This window comes from Hyperolius riggenbachi, chromosome 1, assembly GCF_040937935.1.
Source record: "Hyperolius riggenbachi isolate aHypRig1 chromosome 1, aHypRig1.pri, whole genome shotgun sequence".
Taxonomy (NCBI): Eukaryota; Metazoa; Chordata; class Amphibia; order Anura; family Hyperoliidae; genus Hyperolius; species Hyperolius riggenbachi.
This window is the reverse complement of record NC_090646.1, coordinates 369,230,596-369,258,033: the sequence shown is the minus strand read 5'-3', so window position 1 is coordinate 369,258,033 and position 27,438 is coordinate 369,230,596. Positions and strand designations below refer to the sequence as shown.

The 27,438-nt window shown below is 43.8% G+C and overlaps 1 protein-coding gene across 4 annotated transcripts in view; it reads left to right on the top strand.

The window, feature by feature from the left end:
- Positions 1 to 27,438, top strand: part of KIAA1958 (KIAA1958 ortholog) — a 122,491-nt gene that overhangs the window by 14,495 nt on the left and 80,558 nt on the right. For 3 of the 4 annotated variants that reach the window (XM_068234295.1, XM_068234296.1, XM_068234293.1), the window contains exon 2: positions 26,210 to 27,411. In XM_068234295.1, coding sequence (XP_068090396.1) covers positions 26,235 to 27,411 — 1,177 coding nt within the window. In that variant the 5' untranslated portion in view covers positions 26,210 to 26,234. Of the gene's footprint in view, positions 1 to 11,216; positions 11,413 to 26,209; positions 27,412 to 27,438 lie in introns of all 4 variants that reach the window. The other variant, XM_068234294.1, reaches the window with a different exon arrangement.

The following is a 27,438-nucleotide window of genomic DNA, read 5'->3' as shown; positions in this document are numbered from 1 at the left end:
TAAGGGCCACATCACCGTTCTTGAGATTGGTAGGGGGCCAAACTCTCTATGCAAACACACCCTTTATTCACCAGCCTCCTGTCTTCTTCCTCCTTCTACTCCTCCTTGATCGGGACTCCTGTAGCCAGGTCCTTTAGTCCTAGAGCAGTTATAGGGCTACAAGAAATGCCCACTACAGTATGCTGTATGTAAAATGTCAACGATCCCGGACTTCGGTGGCCATTTTGTTGTAGTCCTATAGCAATTACTATGGGACTACAAGATAGCAAAGGGGAAGGCACAGCAGCAATGGCCTGTGGGCCACTTGATATTAAAGTAATGGGTTTTTTGGGAACCACTTGATAAGGCTGTTAAGATTGTAAGCCTTTGGCAGGGTCTCACCCCCCTTAGTGTGCCCTTCTTAATCTTGCAACCCCAGCAATGACAACCTTCTCAAGGACTAACTCGGACTTGATTTGTTGGGGCTCTGTAAAATGCATCATATACCCTGTTTGCATGTATAACCTTGTGCTATGTTGTATAACTGTTTGCTACCTCACTGTCTGTCTCCCCTTGTTTACTATGTATGTATCCCTATTTCTTGTCCAGTGCTGCGTATATGTTGGCGCTTTATAAATACAATAAATATTAATGGCTCTGCATGCCGTGTTTGGCCCACAGACTGAACTTTGGACACCCCTGCCATAGAGCCTTTTCTATTCTTGTCATCATTTCAGTCCTGTTAAATACGAAGACAAGTCGTTTGCGTTTATTAGCATTTTTTTGCTGTGCACAGCAGTTTGCTTTTTCCAGCATGATGCACGTATTTCCAAATTGCAAACATTCATGGAAAATTGCATGCAAAAAATGCAATCGCAAGCCCCCGGAAACATATGTGAAATCACCAACGTAACCAGCCTTAAGCTGGCCATACACTAGCCCGATTCCCCGCCGATCGACAGCAGATTCGATCACTGGGATCGAATCTGCTGTCACATCGTTAACTCTAAATTTCGATCTATTTCGTCCCAAAATAGGTCGATCGCTCTGTGCGGGAAATTACCGTCGATCGCCACGGGTAGGGAGCGCGTCGCTAGCGGCGTTTGAGTGCCCGACGCAATACACGCTGCAATACATTACCTGCTCCGCCGGCGCGACTCCCCACGTCTCCGCTGTCTTCTTCTCCGCGCTGGTCTCCGGGTCCGGCAGGCTTCACTTCTTCCTGTCCCGGCAGGAAGTTTAAACAGTAGATGGCGCTCTACTGTTTAAACTTCCCTCAGACAGGAAGGAGTGAAGCCTGCCGGACCCGGAGACCAGAGCGGAGAAGAAGACAGCAGAGACCGGGGAGAGTCGCGCCGGCCAAGGCAGGTAATGTATTCGGGGGGGTCGGGGGTCGGTCTTAGCACCACCACCACCACAGATTGTGAACGGTTTAAGGCTGAAATCGATTCACAATCTGTTTGCAGTAAAGACACAGCCATACGATCCCTCTCTGATCAGATTCGATCGGAGAGGGATCTATCTGTTGGTCGAATCTGATGGCAAATCGACCAGTGTATGGCTAGCTTTACTATCACAGTATAATTTTATCAGTGAAACACATTTTTTTTTCTATGTTTAAGTACCATTTCTTGCCTCTTTGAGTCACTGAGTGCTGTGGCATTCTACAGTGATTATCGTGAGGAAATGTGTTGCAGGGTCATTCAACACTATGGAATGTTACACAGTGTTTGCCCTGCTCCTAAATATGTAAACTGTTGTTTCAAAGTATCCTAAAACTGCGTTTAATAGGTGTCTAAATTGCTACATGAATGGACCAAATTTTGTTGAGTTGTACAATTTAATTGTTACATTTTAAAGCTACCAGTCAGTTCTGCATGATAAAGGACTGATTTTTTCAAATGTGAGAGAGTAAACCACAAAGTAACAATTGTACCACCTGCCCGCACTCTTTCAGGCAGCAAACGTTAATTGAATAAGGCCCACTGTAGGTTTTTATTATTGCTCCATATTATTGTCTCCTTTATTTAACCCCTTCACATCCCTGGGTTTACTCTAGTGATGGTCAAGTCTATGAGATCAAACAAGTGGTGAAGTCAGGATGTTACCCTCCCCTCCCCCAGTCCGTATCACCACTTAAAGCCTCATCTACACGCGTAGATGAGGCTGCGATCCGGCGGCTCGATTAGCCGCCGGATCGCCTCTTCCGCATACCCGCCGCGTCCCCGCTCGCCGCGCGTGCGCCGCATTCGATTCCCTGCCGGCGCCACTTATCTCCCGCTCGATTCCCTGCCATTGTCCCCTCGCGGGGAGCGAGCAGGGAATCGGCGGAAGCAAGATCCGTGCTGTTGGATCTTATCAATCGAGCTGCATCAGCGGCTCGATTGATAAGGAGCATCGCGGCCGCATCTACGTGTGTAGATGCGGCTTTAAGCTTTAATTCATCTGGCTAGTACATCATAAAATGCATGGTACTTTCTAGCCACAATGCTTCCTACCCATTCCTGATGGCTGTGGGGTGGAGTGGCAGGGTGGTGTTGCCTGACGATCGTTTCGCCCTCTTGGGCATCCTCTGAGGCTTTGCGCAAAGGCTATTATACAACAGAAACCTGCATGTGCCAGCCTACTTTTCTCTTTACGCTGCTAACATGTAGCCATGATCCAGCCAAAAGGCAGAACAACACAAAGAACAGATAATGTAATACTTTAGTTAGCATCAGCCCAAATATCCAAGATGATGTACAGTGCTGTCCATAATTTTTCATACCTCTCGCAAATGTTGACTTAAAGTTACCGTACTTTTATTCAACCACCAAGTAATTTTTTGACGGGAAATAACATAGGTGTCTCCCAAAAGATAAGACGATGTACAAGAGGCATTATTGTGGAAAAAAAAATCTCAGCGTTTATTTACACTTGAACAAAAAGTGTCCAGTCCAAAATTATTCATACCCTTCTGAAGCATCCTAATTACCCTGATTAATTGGGAACAGTTTTTTTAATCAACTCAACAGGTGAAAAACAGCAGCTCTCTGCAGTTGGTTTGTGGACAGTCACGGCTAATACAAAGGAGCTCAGTGAGGACCTGTGGGTGCGCATTGTGGCTGCTCACAAGTCAGGAAAGGGCTACAAGGCCATTTCTAAATTTTTCAAGTTCTAGTGGCAACAGTGCAAAGTATTATTAAAAAATACAAGAAAATTCTGCCCTGTGGAAAATCTCAGAAGACTTGGTCAGAAGCCAAAAGTGACACCTGTTCTGGCCAGGAGGATAGTGAGAGAGGTGAAAAATAATTCAAGGATCACCACCAAGGCCATCCTGGTGAGAGTGGAGGCTCTACATTATATAAAGCCTTCCCGGTTTGCTCTCGTCCTCATTCCAGCGCTGTCACCCTCGTTGCAGCTGGTCGAATTTGCCTTCAGGGCTCCTCGGAAGCACTTGTGTCCCAGAGTACTTCCAAAGACAGATGGATCCATACGTGGCATACGCGAGCACGCACTTGTGCATACGCAGTACGGAGTAGCTCAGGGAAAAGAGTGCTTCTGAAGCCTTCCGTGGGCTCCTGAAGGCAGCAAATTTGAATGGGGGTGGCAGTGCTGGACTGAGAAAACAAATCAATAGAGGAGTCCGCACACAGATTTGCAGGGACAAAGTGAGCAATTTATTGTCCCATCACACACACGCAATTTACATCTGACCAAATAAGGCCGACAATCATTTCGGGGTTACCAGGGTCCCCTTTATCATAGCATAGGGCAGAAAAGCTTTTTTTCTGCCCAATGCCTTGATAAAGGGGACCCCTGGTGGCTCCAAAATGATCGTCTGCCCTTTTTTGTCAGATTTAAATTGTATGTGTGTGTGATAGGACAATAAATGGCTCACTTTGTTCCTGCAAGTCTGTGTGCGGACTCCTCTATCAATTTGTTGTATTGAGTGGACTGGGAGCCCAGCACCAGCATCCACACACCCAGGTGTGCGGTTCTACTTCTTCATAAGTGCTGGACCGAGGACACAGATGACAGGGAATAGGATACTGATGTTAAAATTACATTGAATTTATGTGAAACTAACACCAAATTGAAATGAAAAAAAAAGAAAAAAATACAATGCCCTCCCAAGTCATGAGAATGCTTATAGTTGTTCATTTTAAACGCTCAGATACTACAGGGCTTTCGTCTTTTTTCCTGGTAACCAGGCTCTGACCTGTGCTTCCTGAAGGCCTGGCTGTCTGAGACATGCCCCCTCCAATTGCACTATGCCTGTGTCTCAAAACCAAAAACTGTACTGCGTATTTATATGACAGATCTTTTTGTACATCAACTTATGCAGAAATTAAGATGAATTACCGTTAGTTTGCAACTATTTGCACAATCAGAGTTATGCCAGTGACGCTTTATTGTAATGAAAGAAATGCTGATTGCTTTGCTGAAGCCACATCTAGAATGTATTAGTGTTGTCCAGATCATGAACGATTCGGATCTTTGATCCGAATCTATTTTATGAGTCGATCATCCGAATCATCAAAATGAGTGATTCGAATCGCAAAAGGGGCGGGGCCAGGAGCGACACGCCCCCTCTCAGCGGGCAGCGGGGTCCTGGAAGCAGAGCAGGGACGGATCGCTGAGTTGGAGGGGAGCCAGCCTTGCACAGGGACAGGTAGATGAGAGAGAGGGGACATGGGTGCCACTGCCAGATATGTGTAGAGCACACATACTGGCTATAACGTGCTGCCCATTATAGGCTGTCTGTTCCGTAGTTGTGCACAGTGATCACATTGGAAGCTTTTGGCTCAGCACAGCTCAGTAACTTTGCAGGCACTGTGATTGCTTTGCAATATTATCCTCCCAGACTCTGCTCTATACAGCTGCACTTATCTTCGGGGAATGCTTTCTTTCACTGTGCGACATTTGCATGAGAAAGTACACAGATGAGCATATAGGTGAAATACATGTAAAGCATATGATTGCAGCATGTGGGTATTGTGTGCAAGCAAACACTTCTGCTCTCTGCTCGTCCCTTCTCTGTCCACTCCCTGCCCTCTGTCCATCATCTCCCCTTCTCTGTGTGTCCACCCCCCTCCGCTTCTCCTGTCCACAGACCTGTCCTGCTAGTCATTTCACCCCCGAATGCTTCCCTAGTAAAATGATCCGAGATTTGGATCAAAGATCCGGATCTTTTCAATGATCCGATTCGAATCATCCGGATCATTGAAAAGATCCGAACTTCCCATCTCTAGAATGTATGCACAAGGGCGACTGAGAGACACTGCTCACATTACTTTGTCTGTCATACTGCAGTCCTATAATGATTGGTGTTTACTGTAGACCTTCACATCTATCAAGACCATCAGTCATAGCTCACTTGAGGCTGCGTGTTGTGCTGCTTTATGCAATTCCTCTGGCAGCTGGCGTCTCCTGCTTGCTATTGTAATATAGGGAGTACATATGTCTTTTTGGCAATGCCCTGCAATTTAAAATCACTCTAATGATGAAGTAATGTGCCCCCTCACATTTTGTCATACATAATGTCAAGTGCTTGAAAAACCACAAATTACTTGCTGTTTTAATGTATGTGATCATTAGAGTTGGTAGGTCATTACATTTCAAGCTGGGATAACAAGAATATCGGGGTTTCACCAAGTAAAAGCATAATGAAAGTCAAATATGGAAAACAGTCCAGCCCGTTTTCACCGCCTCCTTTGTTTCCCAGATTTTTTTCTGCCTTCATCACTCAAAATTTTAAGCTAAGTGTACACACAATTCTACACCAATTTGAGATGAATTAGTAATTGTATAAAACTTAACCTTTATTAATTATTGATTAAAAGTCCATGCTTATTTTTCACAGTTGCTACAGTCCTAGAAAGATGTTAGATTTTGGCCACATACAGTTTTCCAAGTTTTGCTGAGACTATGGTTAGACAATCATTCCCTATACTCAACTGGGTGAACATCCACACATGTCCAATCAATGGCTAGGGTAAGTTGTGGTTACCACATTGGCTCTGTTGCTCATTGAGGTGGGACAGCTTCCAACAAACCCCTGTGCTGTTTCCCTCAATTGGGTCTATGCCCAAAAGGACCAAGTATGAGCATCTGAGGCAATGGGGGGACCACAACCTGCATCACCAGCCTGCAGGATAGCTACACATCAGGCCTGCAAGTCACCCAAGGGATTGAGTCCTGATCACTGCTGAGCAACATGTCTCGTACGTGTGTATGAGGCTTTAAGCTGAACTGAAATTTGAATTGTCCTGATTGCTTCCCTTTGGGTTCCTTTTAAATAACTGCAAGGAAAATGGAAGTAGAAAGCATATGGAGGCTGCCATATGTACTTTCTTTTAAACAATACCAGTTGCTTGGGTGCAGTAGTATCTAAATTACACACCTGAAACAAGCATGCAGCTTAACAAGAAACATCAGATCTGCATGTTTGTTCAGGGTCTATGGCTAAAAGTGTAATGCCTGGTACACATGATGAGATTTCATCATGTGAAACTCTCATCGTGTGTACCAAGCATTAGAGGCAGTTGATCAGCAGGACAGCCAGGCAATTTACATTATTTAGAAAGGAAATAGATATGTAGGCCTCCATATTCCTCTGACATTAAGTGTGCATTAGACAGAAATGGGACTCATCTGCACTAAATAATAATCTGTATGCGTTGCGCTGACCATAAGCATTAGTGCAATGTATATATGTGAATCTAGCCATAGCCATTATGATGCCCATTAAGTGCATGCTTTCACTGAATCCTTATGTGTACCTTCCCAACATTTGAGTTTTCCCTAGAAGGTCTGCCAGCTTGACTTGTATGCACAGGTGCTCCTCCTCCCTTCCCACCATAACTGCTGTAAGAAAAGTGTATTGAGCTCCCCTGTTGTCTTTGGGGATGTATTAGTAAACAATAATATCTGCAGCACTAAAGCCTCATACACATGCTTGATTAAAGTAATCAGTGCAGTAGCCACCCTGTAGATCATCTCATCCAAATCAATTGTGCATGCCTCTCCCCTGCCCGCTGTGTGACATCACACTTTGTTGTCCCTCTGCCTCCCTGTATAGCAACAGAACACGTTAGCTATACAGATGACTTTACTTTTGTTGAAACCTGCCCAGCGATGTCACCCGAGGGGTCAGGGTCCGATCCCCAATGGGCGACATCCATCACAGGGGTGTACGCGCCTTAACACTGTTGCCTTATCAGGGAATGCATTAGATGACACCAAATGCTGTAACACAAGCGGTGTGTTTGTCTGTGCATCTTGATGTTTCTGTATCTGTATTTTTTTATATCTATAGTTAGTTGCATTTTATGTGTGCGGCTATGCATTATCTTGGTTCTCTTTTTTGGCACTGTAAGCTGTTTTGGAAATGTACTGCTTGAATTATATATTATTTAGATGGTACAGGGCCATATATGATGTTGGTGCTATGTAAGATAATAATAATGACATGGAAGATAATTTCCATTCCCAGGATGGTTTTGAGCAGGGGGCTGGAAGATCTGGGGCACACCTGTGGCATCCATAGTGAATGGTGCTAAAAGTGTGTACAGTCATGAAATATCATGGGCAGAGCCAGATGTACATGAAGCATGCAGTGGTGTAACTCAAAGACAGTGAGCCTGCCCAGGAAGTTCCTGTCCTTTCTTTTTCCAATATGTGCGTTCCGATCCAAAAATCTGATGGCTTGTGATTTCCGATGTTTGGTAAATCGCAGGGGCACCATGATTACCACTGTAATTGTGTCCCTTTTGCACCATGGTGATACCATTTGCTGCAGTTTGTTCCAAAGCGAGCAGCAGGCACAGAGCAGCAGCCTCCCCCCCCCCCCTCACCTGGGGCCCCCATTATGCGGCCCTCTTCCAGAATTTAGTACAATGGCAACGAGGGGGGAATGACTTACCTCTTCCTGGTTCCTGTGTGCCGCTGGTCTGGTCTTCTCAGTTGTTCAATGTTGCTCTCACTCTTCTTCCTAATTAGCAGAAGTACAGTGAGAGCAGCATTGGACAACTGAGAAAACCAGACCAGAGGCACACAGAGCTCCAGTGCCTGTCTGGAATCAGGAAGAGAATAGGTAAGTCATTACCTGCTCGCTGCCGCTGTGGTAAATTCTGGGGGGGAGGGGGCGTGGAAGGGGGGCCCCAGGTGAGGGAGGGAGGCTGCCTCACCCTCCCCGCCGCTCTGTGCCCGTTGCTTCCTCCTTCCAGGCAACCTATACTGGGGACACCTATAGACCTGGCTGCCTATACTGGGGACACCTATACACCTGGCTAGTGGCTACCTATACTGGGGACTCCTATAGACCTGGCTAACTATACTGAGGGCACCTGTAGCTGTCTACCTATACTGGGGCACTTTTACTTTGCTATACTGGGGGCATCTATAGCTGGCTACCTATACTGAGGGTACCTGTAGCTGGATACCTATACTGGGGCACCTATAGCTGGCTACCTATACTGGGGGCACCTATAGCTGGCTACCTATATTGGGGCACCTATAGCTGGATACCTATACTAGGGGCAACTATACTTGGCTATGGGGTGTGGCGGGGCAAATCAACTAATTTGCTCAGGGCACCATTTCGTTTTAATCTGGTTCTGCTTCTTGGTGAGGTTTTAGTGGCTACAGAGCCCAGGTAAGTGGGTGGTGGGGAGAGATGGCATCTAACAGCTGACAATTTTTTCGCGTAGAGATCTACGCTTGGTCATAGCAAGAATGGAACATTAATGCAGCCTTTACCCTCCCCCTCCTCCCCACCCCCCAAAAAAAAACAACAACAACAAAAAGGCAACCACACACACAATTTGGCAGCATTTGCTCCCTAAAATACCGGTACATTATTAGACAACGCACACACACCAAACAAACGAAACAAAACACAGTTTGGCAGAATTTAGCTAGACAGAGTCTGCTCCAAGTCATAGTTAGACTGTTAGACTGTGATCCCCAGAATAAGGTATTTTCACATGCAATGTTAATATGTTCAGTGCATGCAAATTGTCACATGAATGATTGTGGTTATTATTGAATTATATTATTTGTACAGTTGCACACCAGCTTTACAGTATTTTTGCTGACCCATAGCGCACTTGGCATTCTGTAATGTTTTACTTACAGTATGTAAATTGTCCATATAGAAGATGTGCTGCCGATGGAAAAATCCCCAAGGCATGTAATCTGTGCTAATCCTCTGTTTTTTTCTGTCTGTATCTGTTGATGCTCTGTTATAAGAGAATATAGGCATAAAAAGCCAATGAGATAATGTTTTAAAAATGATGTTTCTCAAGAGGCTAGCATGCTTTTTGTTATCATGGTAACCTCCCGCACCAGAGATTACAGAACACTTATTTTAATGATTTTCAACACCAGAAGCTTGCATTCTGTTCTCAGGAAGGGACAAATAGTGAGAGTGACCATTAGCTGTTTGTTGCCTGTGGCACTCAGCAAAGCCTTTGCTACTTGTGTCATGCCTTGTTGTAATCGCTTACAGTCCTCATGCAAATCACTGTCTCAGTTAATAGGAAATGCTAGGTATACACGATACAATTTTCTGTTAGATTTACCTGCCAGATCGATTTTTTTCAACATGTCCAATCTTAATTTCGATCGATTTTCTGATCGATTTCCATAGAAGTGAACGTAAATCGATTGGAAAATTGATCAGAAAATCAATCGAAATGAAGATCGGACATGTTGAAAAAAGTCGATCTGGCAGGTAAATCTAACAGAAAATTGTATTGTGTGTACCTAGCATAAAGCTGGTCACTAATAATCCAATTTCTAGCGAAAAATCGTTCAAGCAATCAGATAATTCTGATCGGAAGAAAAATCGTTCACTACACCATCAACGAACCAATCTTTGCTTCCTATCTATCACAACCAACAAGAAAATCCAAATTTTGGTTTGACAGAAATCCAATTGGACGACTATTTTTATAATCATTCATAATCGATTGTGCACATTCACAGAGATTATTTACAACCAATCCGATCAGAATTTCTGATCACTCAAATGATTTTTCGCTAGAAATTGGAGCCTTAGTGGCCACCTTTAGCTTACCAACGGCACCATGTTCGCTAATACAATGGTCCTCTGCTTACGAACAGGTTCTGTTCCCAGATGCCATTTTGCTTTAAGTTCAGTACGTGTTAAACTATTGGTGGATAAATGTTTTTCGGTTGCTTTCATGCTTTGAATGTGCTCTAAACAATTTAAACAGTTTCTAAAATACGAAGCGTGAATAACCAGGTCCGGATTTACAATAAGGCAGTGTAGGCACATGCCTACAGGCGCCTGATGATGGAAAGGTGGCTCTCCTACCCTCCCCCAGTGCATCTCTCCCTTTTTCCCTATGCAGAGTCTTGAGCAGAGCGTAAATGAGAGGTTACTCACCCAGCTCTCAGCATTCCACTGAGGAGATCTCCCTTCAGCCGGGGCATCTTTAGCTATCTAATACTTGGAGGTAACTTAAGCAAATGAATATTGAGGGTACTTCTTGTTACATAATACTAAGGGGCACCTGTGGCTACCTAGGCCGGGAAGAGGAGGTAGGGAGGAGGTGAAAGCTTGGCCAGGCAGCACACTTACAGTGCGATTTAGTGGGGGGGGGGTGTGTTTGTGAAGGGTGAAGTCTAGGGTGCCAGAAAATCTGTGCCTATAGGCTCTGTGATGTAAATCTGGGCCTGGTGAGAACAAAAGTACATAACAAAACAGTACAGTACATTTTGCACATGCAATCACCGCACCGCAATTAAACCACTACTAATGTAAATCAATGCAACTGTTTCCATTGACAATGCGCTTTCATGAATAAATACATTGTATTTATTCTTTTCCAGGTCAAAGAGGTCACTTTATGACTTGCGTCAGGGAGTGAATTAAAAAAAACGCTCTGGAAAAGCGCTTAGAAAAGTGCTAAAACGCACCGCCCACCCAAGCGCCGGGAATCGGTAAAAAAAATCACGTAAAAAAATGCCCAACGCAAACGCTCACTCGATCGGAACGCAATGTGAACGAGACCTAAAGTGTTATAATTTCTGGAATGTAAACTGGGAGAGGTACACACAAACAAGAACCATGAAAAGCTAGAAATAAATGAAACAACTAATGTGTTTGGAAGTCAAACATTTGTGTGACTTTGCACTGTTTTGAAACATATTGCCCCTATATTTTGATTTAGCATAGCTTTTTCTCATTGTGTCAGTGCATTGAAGGATACCTTTTAAATTTACAGTGACTTGAGTATGAAGACACCAAAGGGTTGCCATGGAAACAAATGGATGATTTAATACATGATGGGAACCCTGACTTGAACTATTTATCCTTTTGACAAGTTCTTATCAGCATTGTCCTGCAAAGGCTTCTAATCCACCTGCTATCAGTTTCTCAGGTCACTCAAATGCATATTATAAATGATTTGTACTCTAAAGGTATGTACACCCGTCTAATATTTCTGAATGACTTGTCCAAACCAGTCGTTTGAACAACAGTTTGGCCTGTACGAACTATTGTTAGACTGATAGCAGCAGTTTTAACTGATCCGCTCGGCGGATCCGTGGACTAACTGTCGTTCAAACAACAGTTAGGTCCGTACATGTGTAAAAACGACTTGTTGTTTGAAAGTCTATTAATTTCACACTAATAGATTTTCAAACAACAAGTTGTTTGGTCAGTCATTTGATCTAGTCCATTGTTCTATCAAGTCAATTGACCAGTCAAACGACATGTAAATTAGCTGCAATCATGCATTTCAAATGTTTTGTCGTCTGTGTGTTCAAGGAGTCTGAACGACTTTTTGTTTGAATAACCGGTTGCTCAAACGTCCGGTTTGAATGACAATCGGGCATAAAATCAGACATGTGTATGATTTTATCCACCTTAAAGTGGACCCAAATTAAAAATACAAGATTTCAGAAATAAAATCTATTTTCTAACTTATAATAATAAATAGCAGCCCTTTTTCATCTGCATGATGACAAATATTAAATATTTTACATTTATTGGAGAAATCCCTCCCTTCCTTTCATATTGCCGGGACAGAATTTGGCAGACTGGTGGAGGAGATAAAAAAACAAAAACAAAACACAGGCTGCTACTGATGATGTCACAGGGGAGGTGATCTCAACTTGTGTGAGATTTCACATAGACGACGCCCCTGTGAGGGAGGGTAGCTGATGACAAACACACCCATGATCTAAAACCTCCTACTAAGCTCAGAAGTAATGTCTGCCACCTATATAACCCTAGTTATGAAAAGAGAAGGGGGAAAAGCATGCGCTTAAATTCTCATAGGCTTGAAGGAGTGTTTATTTATCTTTGTATGTGTCAGAGTGGTGCAACTAAATATTTTGAATTAAAAAATGTTCGGTTTGGGTCTGCTTTAAATGGTAAATTTACATTCGATTATTACATGTTTATCTCTTACTGTGCAGTGTGGGGAGGTTGATGTGCTGCAGCTAAGCCCAAAAGTGAACAAAAAATAAATAAATACATAAATCTGAAAGCAATCTTCTTGATTAGTGTGAGTTTTGATAAGATTTGATAAGTATTACAAATGTAAAAGGCCCTTGTGAAGCTGTGCTGGCCTATAGTACTCCTATCCATACAGAATTCCTGCATCTGTTATTTCCTGTCTGGGGAGATGGGGTTCTTACACCCACTTCCTGTGAACTACAGAGTTTCATCTCCTCATGTAGATACATGTATTCTAATGTAATGCTGGGCTTCTGGGAAATTGAGTTTACCATCTATTGTTTGTTCTACTTTTTGTGTCACATGGTCAAATCTGACTGGCCAGACCTGCACTCGCAGCCAGATGGGAGAGAAAACAGGCTGTATTGCAGCTCTAAGCATATCTATCCACACACTGTTTGCCACCCTGATGTAAAAAAATTGCTGTGTTCAATTTTATGTTTAGTTGGACTTTATCTTAAGCCTATCTAGACGGATATATACGTCAAGTGTAGTTGTGGAGAGTGCACCACCAGTTTGTTACTAAATGAGGCACATGTGGTATCTGTAACGTTTGTGGAATCGTTTTCGCGGTCAGCGCACAAGATGCGCACTGACACAGCGAAAACCTTCCACAAGCGTATAATTGGGTGAACCCAGGCTAGGTGCAATGCACCAGCAGAGGGCAATTCCCACCGGCAGATGGTGCTGTGGAGTGCAGACGAGCACAGCCTCTGCACAGCCACAAATGCCAGATGAGAATTGTACAGATCTAAGACAATGCGGGGCTGAACATCCCTTAAAGAGAAAGAGCACAGATACAGGATGAATGTGTGTTCACCAATCTAGTCGCGACCCTGCGACGGTGAACACACATCAGCAGAAACAAAAGCAAGAACGCGATTGCAAGAAAGGCGATCGCCAGAAGTGACACAAGACAGATTAGAACAGAACACAAGAGTAGCAAAACGACAATGAGAAAATAACGAAAATAACAAACGCTAACTAACCGCGAAAACCGCACTCATTCGCAACAGCGAACGCGTTTACAGCGCGATCTCCGCACATTAAGCGCAACAGAGACAAGCACGCCTAACTAACCACCGACAGACAAACACGAAACAAAGAACGCGAGCGCTTGCTTGACGGTTACCTCACCGAGCCTACAGCAAGCGTTCGTATCAGACAAGACAGACAAACGGAAAACAGGAATACGAGAGGAAAGATCCACTGCTCTTTGCGTCAGAGCGAGTGCGATCCGGGTACAGGGACAAGAAAGCAGATCAGAAGGATCCACAGCCGCTACCGCTAGAGGCTAGTGCGATCCAAGCACGACAGACAGATGAAGTAGCTGGTAGCAACCGCTGCTCCAGCTTACATTCCAAGAACAAAGATCAGAAGGATCCACAACCGCTACCGCTAGAAGCTAGTGCGATCCAAACAAGACAGACAGATTAACAGAAGGGGCTACCAGTAGCGACCGCTGCTCTGGTTAGCACCCCAGACAGACAGAACGATTTCCTGACAACCACCGTTGGTGACAGAACAATCGCAACAGAGAGGCAATACAGACAACACAGATAAATATCTAATTGCACTAGGGAAACTGCCTAGTGCAGTCCCAAGAATTACTCTGAGATAATTTTGACAAGAAATAGCATGGCTGACACTCTAGGAGTGTTTCAACAAACCCTGAAGGGATGACCAGCAAAGGACTCTGGGAAAACATAGCTTTTTATACTGTCAGCCTACAAAGGAGGCAGCTAGGTGATTTGCATAACCAATGTATGCAAATCCCTCAGCAGCAGAACAGGTCTGGAACTTGCAAAGAAAAGACAGGTCTCTCTTCCAGAGACCTGCAGCCCACAGACTAGAGGAATGGTCAAACAGCTGTCTGCCTGTGCAGCCAGCTGAGCGGATCATTACAGTATCATTTTAATCGTGACAAGTTGTAGAATACATTTTGGTGTGTCTTAAAGCTTGGATCTACGTTACATAAAAAATGGGTAGGGACAAACTCAATCCAACATAAAAAAGTAATTTTCAAAATTATGATCAAACTTGGGAAAGTCTTAGCAAAACTACAAGAAACATATGTGGTAACATTTTAACCCTGATAAGTTGTAGAATGGAGTTTAGAAAGTTTTAGGGGTTGAGGCCCATGTCTTGTGTATTCATTTTAGTCACGAACTGAATCAAAAACAATTACATTTTCGCATATTCTGTACCAAAATAAAAGACTTGTAAAATGAAAACAAAGTGACAGAATATAAGAGAAAAAACATGTATTGTTACCTTACTTAGAAGCTTTTTAAATATGTATACCATGAGGGTATATTACTATTTTTTTTGCAAATAAGGTCTCGTAATCATCGATGGTGTACAATGAGAAATCAAAAAACAGGATGGATAAGTGTCATGATCGCTGCTGCAGCAGGTATTGCTGGCAGTAGTAGTGCTGCAGCTCAGGCAGTTCTGATCTCTTTCCATGCAAGCTGCATAGCTTTGTCTGCCTTTCCCTGCTGTCAGCTTGTGACTGATTATCATTCACCTGTGTGGGAATCTGAATGTCTGCTCCCATTGGATGACCTCAGTATAAAGATCTGCTTCCTGCAGGACTCCTCGGGTTATCATAGATTCAGTTTAAGCCTGTCTTGCTGTTGCTTCATCCCCAGATCGTGTTTCTTGTTCTAAAGATACTTTGCTGGTCTTGCATCATATATTGGTTAATTGCCAATATATATGCATGCCAGCACGTTTATTATTTTCCTTGTATTCGTGTTACGTTGATACATCAGTGTCGCTGATGTATACGTACACAAACTGTTTATATCCTGTGTTCAGTTAGTCAGCTTTCCAGCACGTTTTGGTAGTTTGCGCGTATCGTGATCACCCGTGCTGAGTTAGTTATCCTGCTCCTGGTTCTGTTTGTGGATTGCGTTACGAATCCTTCTGAATCCTGTTCTGTTACCGTTTGTGGGTTGCGTTCATCTCTGCGAAGAGATAGCGAATCCTTCTGAGTCCTGTTCTCTGTATTTCTCCAGTCCTAGTCAGTGTTCCTGCTTATGTCATATATCGGTTCATTGCCGATATATACATATGTTAGTCAGACGTTACAAATAGTTTCATTGATAGCTGTAATTGTAATACGCTAGGAAAACATACTTGTTGTATTTTTGTCTGTGTTACGTTCATCTATCTTGATCCTGCTATTTCCTGACTATCCTGTCCTGTCTTTGTGAGGCACGCCATCGCTGCAAACGCATTGGCTGCCTCATTCCAGTCTGTCTTGTTGTGGACGCTTGCTGTCACTAAGTAGCGGCTAGCTAGCAAGCGTTCATGCTGTCTACCTGTCCTGATCTTCTCAGTTCTGGTTTATGCGCTCAGCGCTACTTTGCGCTGAGACGTTATAGCGAAAGTATTGTTTGTGGCTTTCGGATCTGCACCGGCTCTGTGCGCCACAATCTCCTATTGGAGTCAGTCCTCCCCTCCACTATACTAGGGATAGCCTGTTTCCTTGTGCTAGTGTGTGTACCTCCTTCACGTCAGCTCATGCGTTGCATGCTGACGGTGGAGAATACACCACCAAGCCTAACAATAAGCAAATAAAATGTGTGGGTTTATCTTACACTCAGCACTGTTTATTGTAAAGCTATAATGGATGTAAATGGAGAAATAGTATGTTTTTTCTATTTTTTTACCTTCATTTTGCTTTAACCTCCTTGCCAGTTATCCCGAGCTCAGCTCGGGGTAACCTGCAGCGGAGGATTCCTCAGGCCCTGCTGGGCCGATTTGCATGATTTTTTTTTTATACACGCAGCTAGCACTTTGCTAGCTGCGTGTCACTTACGATTGCCGCCGTTCCGACGGGATTCGCCGCCACCCGCCGCATCAGAGGGTGCCCTCTCCGAGACCCATGCGCTGCCTGGCCAATCAGTGCCAGGCAGCGCTGAAGGGTGGATCGGGACTCCCTCTGACGTTGGTGACGTCATCGCGCCCGTCGCCATGGCGACGGGGGAAGCCCTCATGGAAATCCCGTTCAGAACGGGATTTCCGGATGGGCATATGCGCCGGCGGCGATCGGCGCATACGGGGGGATGCCGCAGGGAGGGGGGAAGCATGTAGCTGGCGCTAGGCTAGCTACATGCTAAAAAAAAATAAAAAATGCAAAAAAAAACCTCCCCGTCGTGCGCAGCACATTTTTAGAACGGCAGGGAGGTTAAAATGCATAAAAAATAAGGTATTTACTAAACAAAATTTTCACAAACTAAAAGCCTAATTTGTCCTAAAAAAAAAACAATATATAGATCATTTAGCTGTGATAAGGAGTAATAAAGTTATTGATGAATGAATGGGAGCAGCACTTATATGCGAAAATTGCCCTAAAGTGGTTAAAGTGAACCAAAAGCAGGCCTGAGAAATTTCATCTGCAGAGATTGTGATAAAGTACATTACCATGTGTGTACCTAATGAAGGACCCAGGGGTCCGTAACCTGTAGTGTGCTTCACACCAGGAAAAAGGACAGAGTTCTAAAATATGTAGTGTGCTTCCTGTCATTGCAATACAAGCTTAATAGCATTAGCCAATTGTGGCCACCTGTAATTTATTTATTTGATTGACAATAAGGGTCAGGCAACCTGACTGAGGCTTTGGCGCAGGCTCCCCAGGAACAGATCTCCTGAGTTATCTGCACCTGTGGTTTCTTGTTCATCTATGAACCAGTCAGTGTTTAAAGAGAATCTGTATTGTTAAAATCGCACAAAAGTAAACATACCAGTGCGTTAGGGGACATCTCCTATTACCCTCTGTCACAATTTCACTGCTCCCCACCGCATTAAGTGGTTAAAAACAGTTTTAAAAAGTTTGTTTATAAACAAACAAAATGGCCACCAAAACAGGAAGTAGGTTGATGTACAGTATGTCCACACATAGAAAATACATTCATACACAAGCAGGCTGTATACACCCTTCCTTTTGAATCTCAAGAGATCATTTGTGTGTTTCTTTCCCCTTGCAGCTATCTTCCACTGAAGTGTCAGGCTGTTTCTTCCTGCAGAGTGCAGACAGCTTTGCCCTTGTCTGTAATTCCTCAGTATGTGAAAGCCCAGCCAGCTCAGAGGAGGATTTCCAGCTTGTAAAAGATAAGAGAGAAGAGAGAAGGTGCCCTAATCTAAATAATACACAGGCAGTGTGCAGAGAGGGGCCTGGAGGGGGGAGATGCATCACAGAACCACAACACTGAAGAACTTGGCACCCTTCCAGACACAGGCTGACAAGTCTGACTAGAGAGAGATAAGTTGATTTATTACAGAGATGGTGATAGTAGAACGTGCTGCATTAAGCCAGAACACATTAGAATACCGTATTTTCCGCCGTATAAGACGCTCCGGAATATAAGACGCACCCAAGTTTGGAGGGCAAAAACCAGGGAAAAAAAAATACTAAACCTGGTGCGTCCATATTCCAGGAGCGTCTTGTACATGTCCTTCTGTATGTCCTCATGTGTGCTCCTGTGCTTTCTATATCCCCATGTGTCCTTCTGTGTGTCCTCCTGTGCCCCCCATGTGTCCTCTGTGCCCCCCGTGTGTCCTGTGTGTCCTCCTGTGCCCCCCATGTGTCCTGTGTGTCCTCATGTGCCCCCCATGTGTCCTGTGTGTCCTTCTGTGCCCCCTCATGTGTGCTTCTGTGCCCTCCATATGTCCTCCTGTGACCCCCAATGTGTCCTTATTTGCCCCTCATGTCGCCTCTGTGCCCCCATATGTCCTCCTGTGGCCCCCAATGTGTCCTCCTGTGGCCCCCAATGTGTCCTCCTGTGGCCCCCAATGTGTCCTCCTGTGGCCCCCAATGTGTCTCACTTGCCCCTCATGTCGCCTCTGTCCCCCCATGTGTCCTCCTGTGCCCCCCTGCCTTCCTCCCTCCCTCCCGCCCGAGTTTCCTGATCCCCCCGTCCCCGAGTGTCAATAGCGGCAACTTACCTTTAACATGCTCCCGCGGCGATCCCGGATAATTGCGCTGCCCCCCGCTAGCATGCGCTCCCTCCCCCTTGCGGATCTGGCCCCCCCGGGTGTGTGAATCAGCAGCGGCAGCTTACCTCCACAATGCGCCCGCGATGAATGGAGACATCCCTCTCCCCGGCACTTCGCGCTCTAGTGACTGGCTTGAACTGTGCGTCATCAAGCCGGGGAGAGGGATGTCTCCATTCATCGCGGGCGCATTGTGGAGGTAAGCTGCCGCTGCTGATTCACACACCCGGGGGGGGCCAGATCCGCAAGGGGGAGGGAGCGCATGCTAGCGGGGGGCAGCGCAATTATCCGGGATCGCCGCGGGAGCATGTTAAAGGTAAGTTGCCGCTATTGACACTCGGGGACGGGGGGATCAGAAAACTCGGGCGGGAGGGAGGAAGGCAGGCACTGAAAGGCAGGGAATCCCCGACGTGGCGGCGGGTCAGCGGTTCTGTATCGGCGGGCGTTCGTAAGTCGGGGATTCCCTGCCTTTGCCGTATAAGACGCAGGGACTTTTCTCCCTATTTTTGGGGAAGAAAAAGTGCGTCTTATACGGCGAAAAATACGGTAGCTTTTGGAAGTTGTAGGATGATAAAAAACAGGATGCAATTTTTGTTACGGAGTCTCTTTAAGCAGTTCTGAAGTACACTACATATCTTGGCTTAGTTTCATCCTGAGGAGAAATCTGCTTTGAGCAGCACAATGCCGAAGATTGTTCCTAAAAACTACAAATGTTTTAATAAAGGGAAAATAAATCTCGTCTGGAAATTGTCCTATAATAATTTATATATGGTGGCAACTTATAATACCTGTAAGGGTTTGCAAGCATAAACATAAGCATATACACTGTCAGCCATTTTGTGTTATAGCTGCCATGTTCTTCTACGTCTCTGAATCTGAATTACATTACATATTTCTTTAGTTCAGAGCTTAAAACATTTAGGGAACATTTCTGAACATTTCTTGCTAGTGACTTCATTTTCACTTCTGCTTTCCTGTACTCTCAGGCCTGGTGCACACCAGAGGAGTTTTTCTGAGCGTTTTGAGTTTTTAAATCTGCTGCTAATGTTATCCTATGTGTCTGTGCACACTGGAGCAATGAGGTTTTGTAAAAAACCCCATAGCATTACATTGGGAAGAGCTTTTAGAGGTTTCAAAAGCTCTTCCCAATGTAACGCTATGGTGTTTTTTACAAAACCTCATTGCTCCAGTGTGCACAGACACATAGGATAACATTAGCAGCAGATTTAAAAACTCAAAACGCTCAGAAAAACTCCTCTGGTGTGCACCAGGCCTTATTCTGTCCTCACTCTGAACATACAGGAAACTTTTAACCGCATCGGCCGAATGAAACTGAGAATGAATTTGAGCGTATCACCCTAAACTGTCAATAACACCTGCAAGATATGTCATATATTTCCCCGGTAATTTTCCTGTCATGTTTCTAGGTGAAAGGTTTTTCCTCTATTGAGTTTGCGCAAACTATGAAATCTTGTGTATAAAAATAAACCCTGTATAAGGACACTTCAGTGTAGTTTCAACTACAAACCTGCCTCTGTGTATTCCTTGTAGTTGATCTAGGTTCAACGCCGGTACCGGCCAGAACTCACAAAGTATTATTTCTAGGTCATTCCTGATGGTCAATTGGGTCTGAAAACTGACCACTCCTTTCAATACCCAGAGAATTGCACTCGCCAGTTAAAGTGAAATTACTGCTTAAAAAAAATTAAATATCAGTGTAATATGGTGTTAGCTCATAGGGAACATTAGTTGTGATCAGTACTGATATGGTGAAACTGGACTCTAGTTTTTCTCCGTTAGTCTTGTAAAGGTTCTATTTGTTCCAATTGATAAACTCCTTTTAGGGACCAAATATCTCCTATGTAAGACCTCAGAGACACTTCCATATACATTGCCTGCAGACTAGCCTTACCCAAGGTTTCAGTACATTGAGACCATTGTAACACGTCCAAAGAGCAATACAGGTCTTTCTCCCAAAGTATCATGTATCTGAGTTTAGCATTAAAAGTGGGTTAACTCATTGTCGAATATAGAAAAGCAATATACCTTTATGTAAGGGATCTGTCCTTCAAAGAGATTCAAAATTAGAATCTTGTATTGATTGTTTAGCCCTAATGCTGGGAATACACAATTAGTTTTTTGGGCAGATTTATTTTCTGATCGTTTTTCAGATCGATTTTCCGATATTTTTTCTGATTGGTTTCCATTCACTTCTGTGAGAAAATTGATCAGAAAAAACATTGAGATCAGATGTGTCAGAAATTATCTATTGATCCATCTATCTGCCAAAAAAAAACCTCATGGTGTATTCCCAGCATACAGCTACAATTTAGGAAGGAAAAGATTTGGGTTGCTCTGAAGAGCTCTGAAATAGGAATATGTAATTACTATTCAAGTTGGCTAAAACGTTTAAGCTTATCATTAACTAAAAAGTTGTGTTAGGTTAGCAGTTTGTTGGTCAACCAAGAGAAGGCGGATGAATAGCATCCTACCAGAAAATCAGGGTTATGGATTACTTCTATTATTATTATTATTATTTTATAAAGCGCCAACATATTCTATGATCTGAGAATGATTGAATATATATATATATATATATATATATATATATATTATACACAAACATATTTCAACTGATCTAATCTTCAAGGTATGCATTGTGAATGGGTAGATGCTATTATGAGGGGCCAGTTTCTGAAGGTTCTGCGCCAACAATACACCTTACCATGTAAATTGCCCAAGGAGGACATTTTTTATCACCACCCATTTGGGGATGTGTGCTTGAGCATGCAACAGTGGGATGGGCGCGTTCTGGGCTGCTGTGTAATATTCTGATAGATTAAGCACCGACAGACCCCTAACTTTATAATGTACTGTAGTAACATGATTTTCTGGGTTATGCAAGGCTTTTTGTCACTCCATATCAACTGGAAGATGGCAGGGTAAAACATTCAAAAGTCTTCAGATTTAAAGGGAACCTAAACTGAGAGGGATATGGATGTTTCCTCTTAAACCATACCAGTTGCCTGGCAGTCCTGTTGATCTCTTTGGCTGCAGTAGTAGCTGATTCACACACCTGAAACAAGCATGCAGCTAATCCAGTCTGACTTCAGCCAGAGCACCTGATCTGCATGCTTGTTCAGGGGCTGTGGCTGAGAGTATTAGAGACACAGGATCAGCAGTCACAGGATCAGCAGTCTAGTATTAGGAGTCAGGCAACTGGTATTATTTTAAAAGGAAAAAACCATATCCTTCTCAGTTTAGGTTCCCTTTAACGTGTATGGGAAGCACCCACTAGATAGTAAAGCAATTTGATTAGTCACCTCATCTGGATAGAGGTAGTTTTCCCTGCCCAAGAGAGATTTGAGATATTCCAGTCCTTCAGTAATTGTAGTGAGTGCCTTAAAAGGGGTTTATAGTTACAGTCATACAATTTGCCTATGTCATTACTCACTTTCAACGGTAGATATTCATTATAGTGAGGCTTATATTGAAACCCGAATGAATCGGCAATAGTATGCGCCTGTGACTATGCCTCTCTCAGGATATTAATAGTGCCAGCAGAAATTTAAAGTGTGATTAATGTTTACAGTGCTGCTAATAGACAACCATTCATGTATTGTGAAAACACAGATGTGTAGGTTTTACTTACAGTACAAGACATTTTTATATTATAAGTGATTTTGCTGAATCTAATTGGTATATTGGATGGGAGATCCATGGCTATAACTGCAACATACCTCCTCCAACCACTGGCTGAAGAGGGGGCGAGTGGTGTGAGCACCTCCTTCCCCCCAGGCCTCTGTGCAGGAGCCTGCTGCAATGGTATGGTGGTACACCTCCAGAAGACAAAGCGAATCTGGACAAAGTTCCGGTATGAAGTCATCAACAGAACTTTTGGGGTTCTGGTGACTATAAAGGGGAGCACGAAACCAGCTTTACGTTAGAGGGAGACAAATCATTTAAAGCTGCAGATGGCCTTTAGTGGACACTTCATTTGTTATGATTTAGGTGTACATTTCTCATGAATACAAGTGATTTTGTGTAGCTAGATGTTAGAGCAATGTTGTAGGAAATTGTTGGCTAATTATGCTCAGCTCTAAAAACAGCCAGGTAAGAACAGTGGATCCTTGGTTTGCGAGCATAATTCGTTCCCGGCTTGTAATCCAAAACGCTCTTATATCAAAGCGAATTTCCCCATAAGAATTCATGGAAACCCAGGTGAATGGTTCCACAATCCAAAAACAGTTATAGGAGAATAGTATAAAATAAAAATTTCACCATAGCTAACAGCATCATTGCCATCTGTTGGCTCACCCCAACCTTTTTTTGTGTGGCTTTAACAAGGAACTTATCCAGTGACAGTTGCTTTTACCTACTTGAGGATTTCATGGATATTTGTTTGCTTGTATATCAAGACTTTGCTTGTATATCAAGTCAAAATTTCACACAAAAAATGTTGCTTGTATTGCAAAGTGCTCTTAAAGTGAACCTAAAGTCAAGGTAAAATGAGATTTACTCACCTGGGGCTTCCCTCAGCCCCCTGCAGCCGATCGGTGCCCTCGCAGCTCCGCTCCGATGGTCCAGGACCCGCCGTCGAACACTTCCGGTTTGGCCGTCACCGGCCGACAGGCATGGGAATGCGAGTGATTCTTCCCAGCCTGTATATGGCCCCCTATGCTGCTATTGCGGCCTCCTGTAAATCTCATTTTTTTACCTTGACTTTAGGTTCACTTTAAACCTAGTAAGGGTCCTTTTCCATTGATAAGTGATGCAAATGCGGCTACCTTGCCGCATCGCATAACTACCGCTACTGGCCGCATCACTTCCGCATCTCCCGATGCATAAGTGACTGGTCAAGATGGATGGGCGGATGCGCGCAGAAGCGGCTGTGCGAGAATCTGCAGCATGTATCGCAACACACCACTCCTCACGCAATGCACGCAATGGAAACTGTTCCATTGCTGTGCATTGGGTTCAGGACAGCCGCAGTGCAATGTGGCTATGTAGCCGCATCGCACCCCATCTAATGGAGTCGGGACCTTACTCTCAATTCAAGGTTTTACTTTATATAGAAATGTCACCAATTAATTTTTGTATTTACCTAGAGGTATGTAAATTAATTTGACATTTTGTTAGCTTAGAAGACGCTTTAATCAATATTTTTGTTAAATGTGTGTAGATGTATGTTACATCAGATACACCCATTCTTTGTTGAAAATGCTGTCAGGAATTTGGCTGATGCTTCCTATGGGAACGTGTAAAATTCAGCTACACCAGAGTAACTAGCGAGCTTGTAATGTTTTTTATATGATGCTATACTGCAGCTTTCCATTCTTGAGGAAAGCGCCATATAAGTGTCATTATTTCTAGAGGAATAGTAGTAAGCAGTCTGCCTTAAACATGTAATATTTATACAAACTTATTCTTGCATTAAATTAGTTGCTAGGCAAACGGTCTGAAATCTAAACACTGGTGATATTATTTATTTGGCCTACTTGCAAAGGTCAGCAGTGAGCGGCAGTAGGGCATAATCCACATAAGAGAAGCATGGAGATGTCAGGCCGTGTCTGATTACCCTTCATATCCTCTACTGTATAAACACTGCTGGGAGACCAGACACAAACGCCAAACATGCATACTAAACACCATCGCTTTGTGAGGCCAGTATGCTCCTCACAGGATAAAGCAATCCAGAATTGTATCAATGAAGTGTAAAAAGAAAACAAGGCTAGAAAAATTCCTTTTATAACAAAAGTAAAATCTCTTGAAGTAGAATACAGTATAGATGAACTCAAAACAAATATTAGATTTATGTGTTGATTGTAAGTGTATTATAAAAACAGCTCATACATTTACCATAATCCGTTTCCTGTAATCTCCTAGTACTGGTGTAACACTGGGGGCCTCTTGACAGGAGCAGAGACCTTAGAGATGACCACCTCTGTTCCAAAAGCAGTATAAAAATGGATCTGTGACCAAGCTGTATTGCAAGCAAATCTGTGTAAACTGGAATCAAGGTTGCATACTATACACAGCTTTGCCATCTCAGCAACACATGCTGCTGCCACAAATACTGCTCTGCCAAATCCTCTGGAGTCCTACTGCTTGGCTGTACAGCCTGGTTCAAAAGTTCACCTTTGCCCCCCTACCTGTTACACATGCCTTTACCGTCCCAATGCCATGCCCATGCTATACTGGCCACACCCCTTCCTGGCACTATAGTGGCAGTGCCTTATCTCTGCAACAACATACCAAAGCTAGGCAGCAGTCAGTAGTTGTTATGGAGGGGTTAGGGAGGTAGTAGCTAAGACTCTAGTTGGATTCTTATCTAGCTATGGGGACTTGCTAGGATTCAGTAAATGCCTGTTTGTGATAGTAGCAAGGGTGACTGAGATGCCTAGTGTGCAATCTTACTGCCAGATAGGCCCTTCTGGCCAATTGGTCTCTCACCATCTTCCTAAGCCACCTGGATCATCCGCTAGGCGACCCGGTAATTTCGCCGGTCGAGACCAGTCGGTGCAGTAGTACATGCAAAGTATGCATCGATTTGCTGAGCTAATGGCATCTAGCGGAAGATCTAGGTAGCCTCCGAAGGGTGGCGAGGGACCGATTTAGCTTGAAGGAGGCTGGAAGAAACCCCAGTTATGTATTTTTTTGCAGGTTCTGCATTTGCGATTTTGGCAAATCCCAATCCCTCTGTGGGCTCCGCTCCATTGACTTCAATTACTTTAGTGCTTTTGGGATTTCCGGCGTTTGCCAGCGATTCCAAACGTGACTGGTTCAAAAGTCCCTCGTGGGCTATAGCCCTAACGGTCACATTTAAGGTAAATTTATCTTGGCAAAAGTCTGCTAGAATAACTAGCAGAAGGTTGGTGATCAGGAGAATAGTCAGGTAACAAACAAGGTAACTGGCAGGAGATACAGAGGTACTTCCAGCAGCTAGCTCTGGAGATGCTATCACAGGCAAGTATCTGATCTGACATCCTGGTTTAAATACAACAGCCAATGAGAAAGAGCCACTCAACTAGACAGTCAATGGAGTGCACAGCTTGTCACTAGTTATTGACTTTGTGCAATAGTGGTTCCTGGTTAAACAATGGTGCTGGAGAGCATATGCTGAGCGACTAACACACCCACGTCGCTTAGCAACAATGAAGGAAGCCCATCCACACAAGTCCACAGGACTTTCAGAGACGCTAGCCGATCGCCCAACTGCACTGTCTCCTGGAAGAGAATCTGCCGACACGCCGCTTGAACCAGGCTGAGCTGAGATTGTGACATTTGCAGTGACTGCCTCTAAAGATTTTGCAATAAAATAGTAGGATAAAGGTTTTATTATTTGTCAAACGGTAGAAACAATGTTTTTCTGTTGTTTTCAATTTGCTACAACTTAGAACAGTTTGTACAATATTGTAAAATATAATAACAAAAATATGTAATGGCAAAAAATATATAATAATGACAGTATGGGACATTTTGTACCAAGGACTTCTTTGTATGTCTGAAGGTTTGTAGCTGAAATGTTTGCAAGTAAGGAAGTTTGTGTACTATACACTGTCCTTAAGTTATTTTCTGTATGTAGAATTCTAGGGGGTGTGACAAAGGACATATAGCTTGTTAAAACATCTGTATTATATCTGTAAGAGGTCATGCATATATCTTAGCTGTTTCTGTATATAGAAATAACCAGAAGTATTTTGTCACTGATAAGCAGGGAATCTCATTCCTCTTGTCTGTTTCAACTTACAGGAAGAGGCCTCTTGATCAGTACAAAATGGAAGACTGTCTTCATACATCTTCAGAAAACCTCTCTAAATTAGTGAGTTGGGCCCACAGTCATGGGACAATTTGTAGCCTTATTCCAAACCTGAAGCACTTACTTTCTGAGGGTTCACATGGCACACTTACAGCTATGTGGGGATGCAGTGCTGGACATGCGTACCACTGGCCATTGACTACAACATGCAGGGCTGGTCCTCAAGAGAGGGTATGTTTCCAAGACAGTAGAAGCTTCAATTCTGACAGCCCTAGTATAATTGGTGTGCCCTCAGAGACTCAAACTAGTCCTTTGGATAGGTACCCTGGGAGACCAGTGAAATCAAAGCTTGATTGCAGTAGAACAAGGGATTCCTGTGACTTTTCCTACTGCAGTGAACCTTCAGAGTTGGATGAAGCAGTAGAAGAATATGGAGATGAGGCCACACTGTTTGATATGGTGTGTGAAACTTCCATGACAGATGAGGACAGTGACTTTGAGCAGCAAGTTCAGCAATCACCTAGTGTTCCACGCAAGAGGCCCAACAGTGGTCTTAACTCATCTCTTTCTGGATCTCAGTCTCATATTGTAGATGAGGACAGAGAAGTGATGGTGAAAAGAATTAAACAGGAAAAACCTGAAGACTACTACATTGTTGCTAATGCAGAACTCACTGGTGGTGCTGATGGTCCCTCATTGTCTCTGACACAGATGAGCAAGCCGAAAAACCAAACTCCATCCACTACACCCTTAGTGGGACCATCAAAACCCTCTAACATTTTGCCACCATCTTTAAATAATGAACTAGAAACGCAGGCTGTTGCACCTTCACCTCTGGTTCTGCAGAGGACTTCACCTCAGAAGCCTGTGAGACCACCATCAATGCCCTCCCAAAGCAAAATACCATCTAACACTCCAGTTGTCAGTCAGCAAAAAGGGACTCAGATGCCAGTCAGCACTTCCACCGGAAATCCCAGCCAGCCTATTAACATACCTTTATCTGCACTTCAGCTACCAGGCCAGGAAAAGAAAGAAGTTTCTGAAGAAATTCTTCCACCTGCACTTAAACCAGCCCTGTCCTGTGATATGGTAGTCTCCCCGTCAGTTAGTGCGGAGCCTGAAGTCAGTTCTAGTCAGCAGCAGCCAAACAACAGCACCAATGCTGGCTCTGAGGCAGCAGCACAATCCATTCCAGGTATGTAAGTGTTTGAATCATAAATAA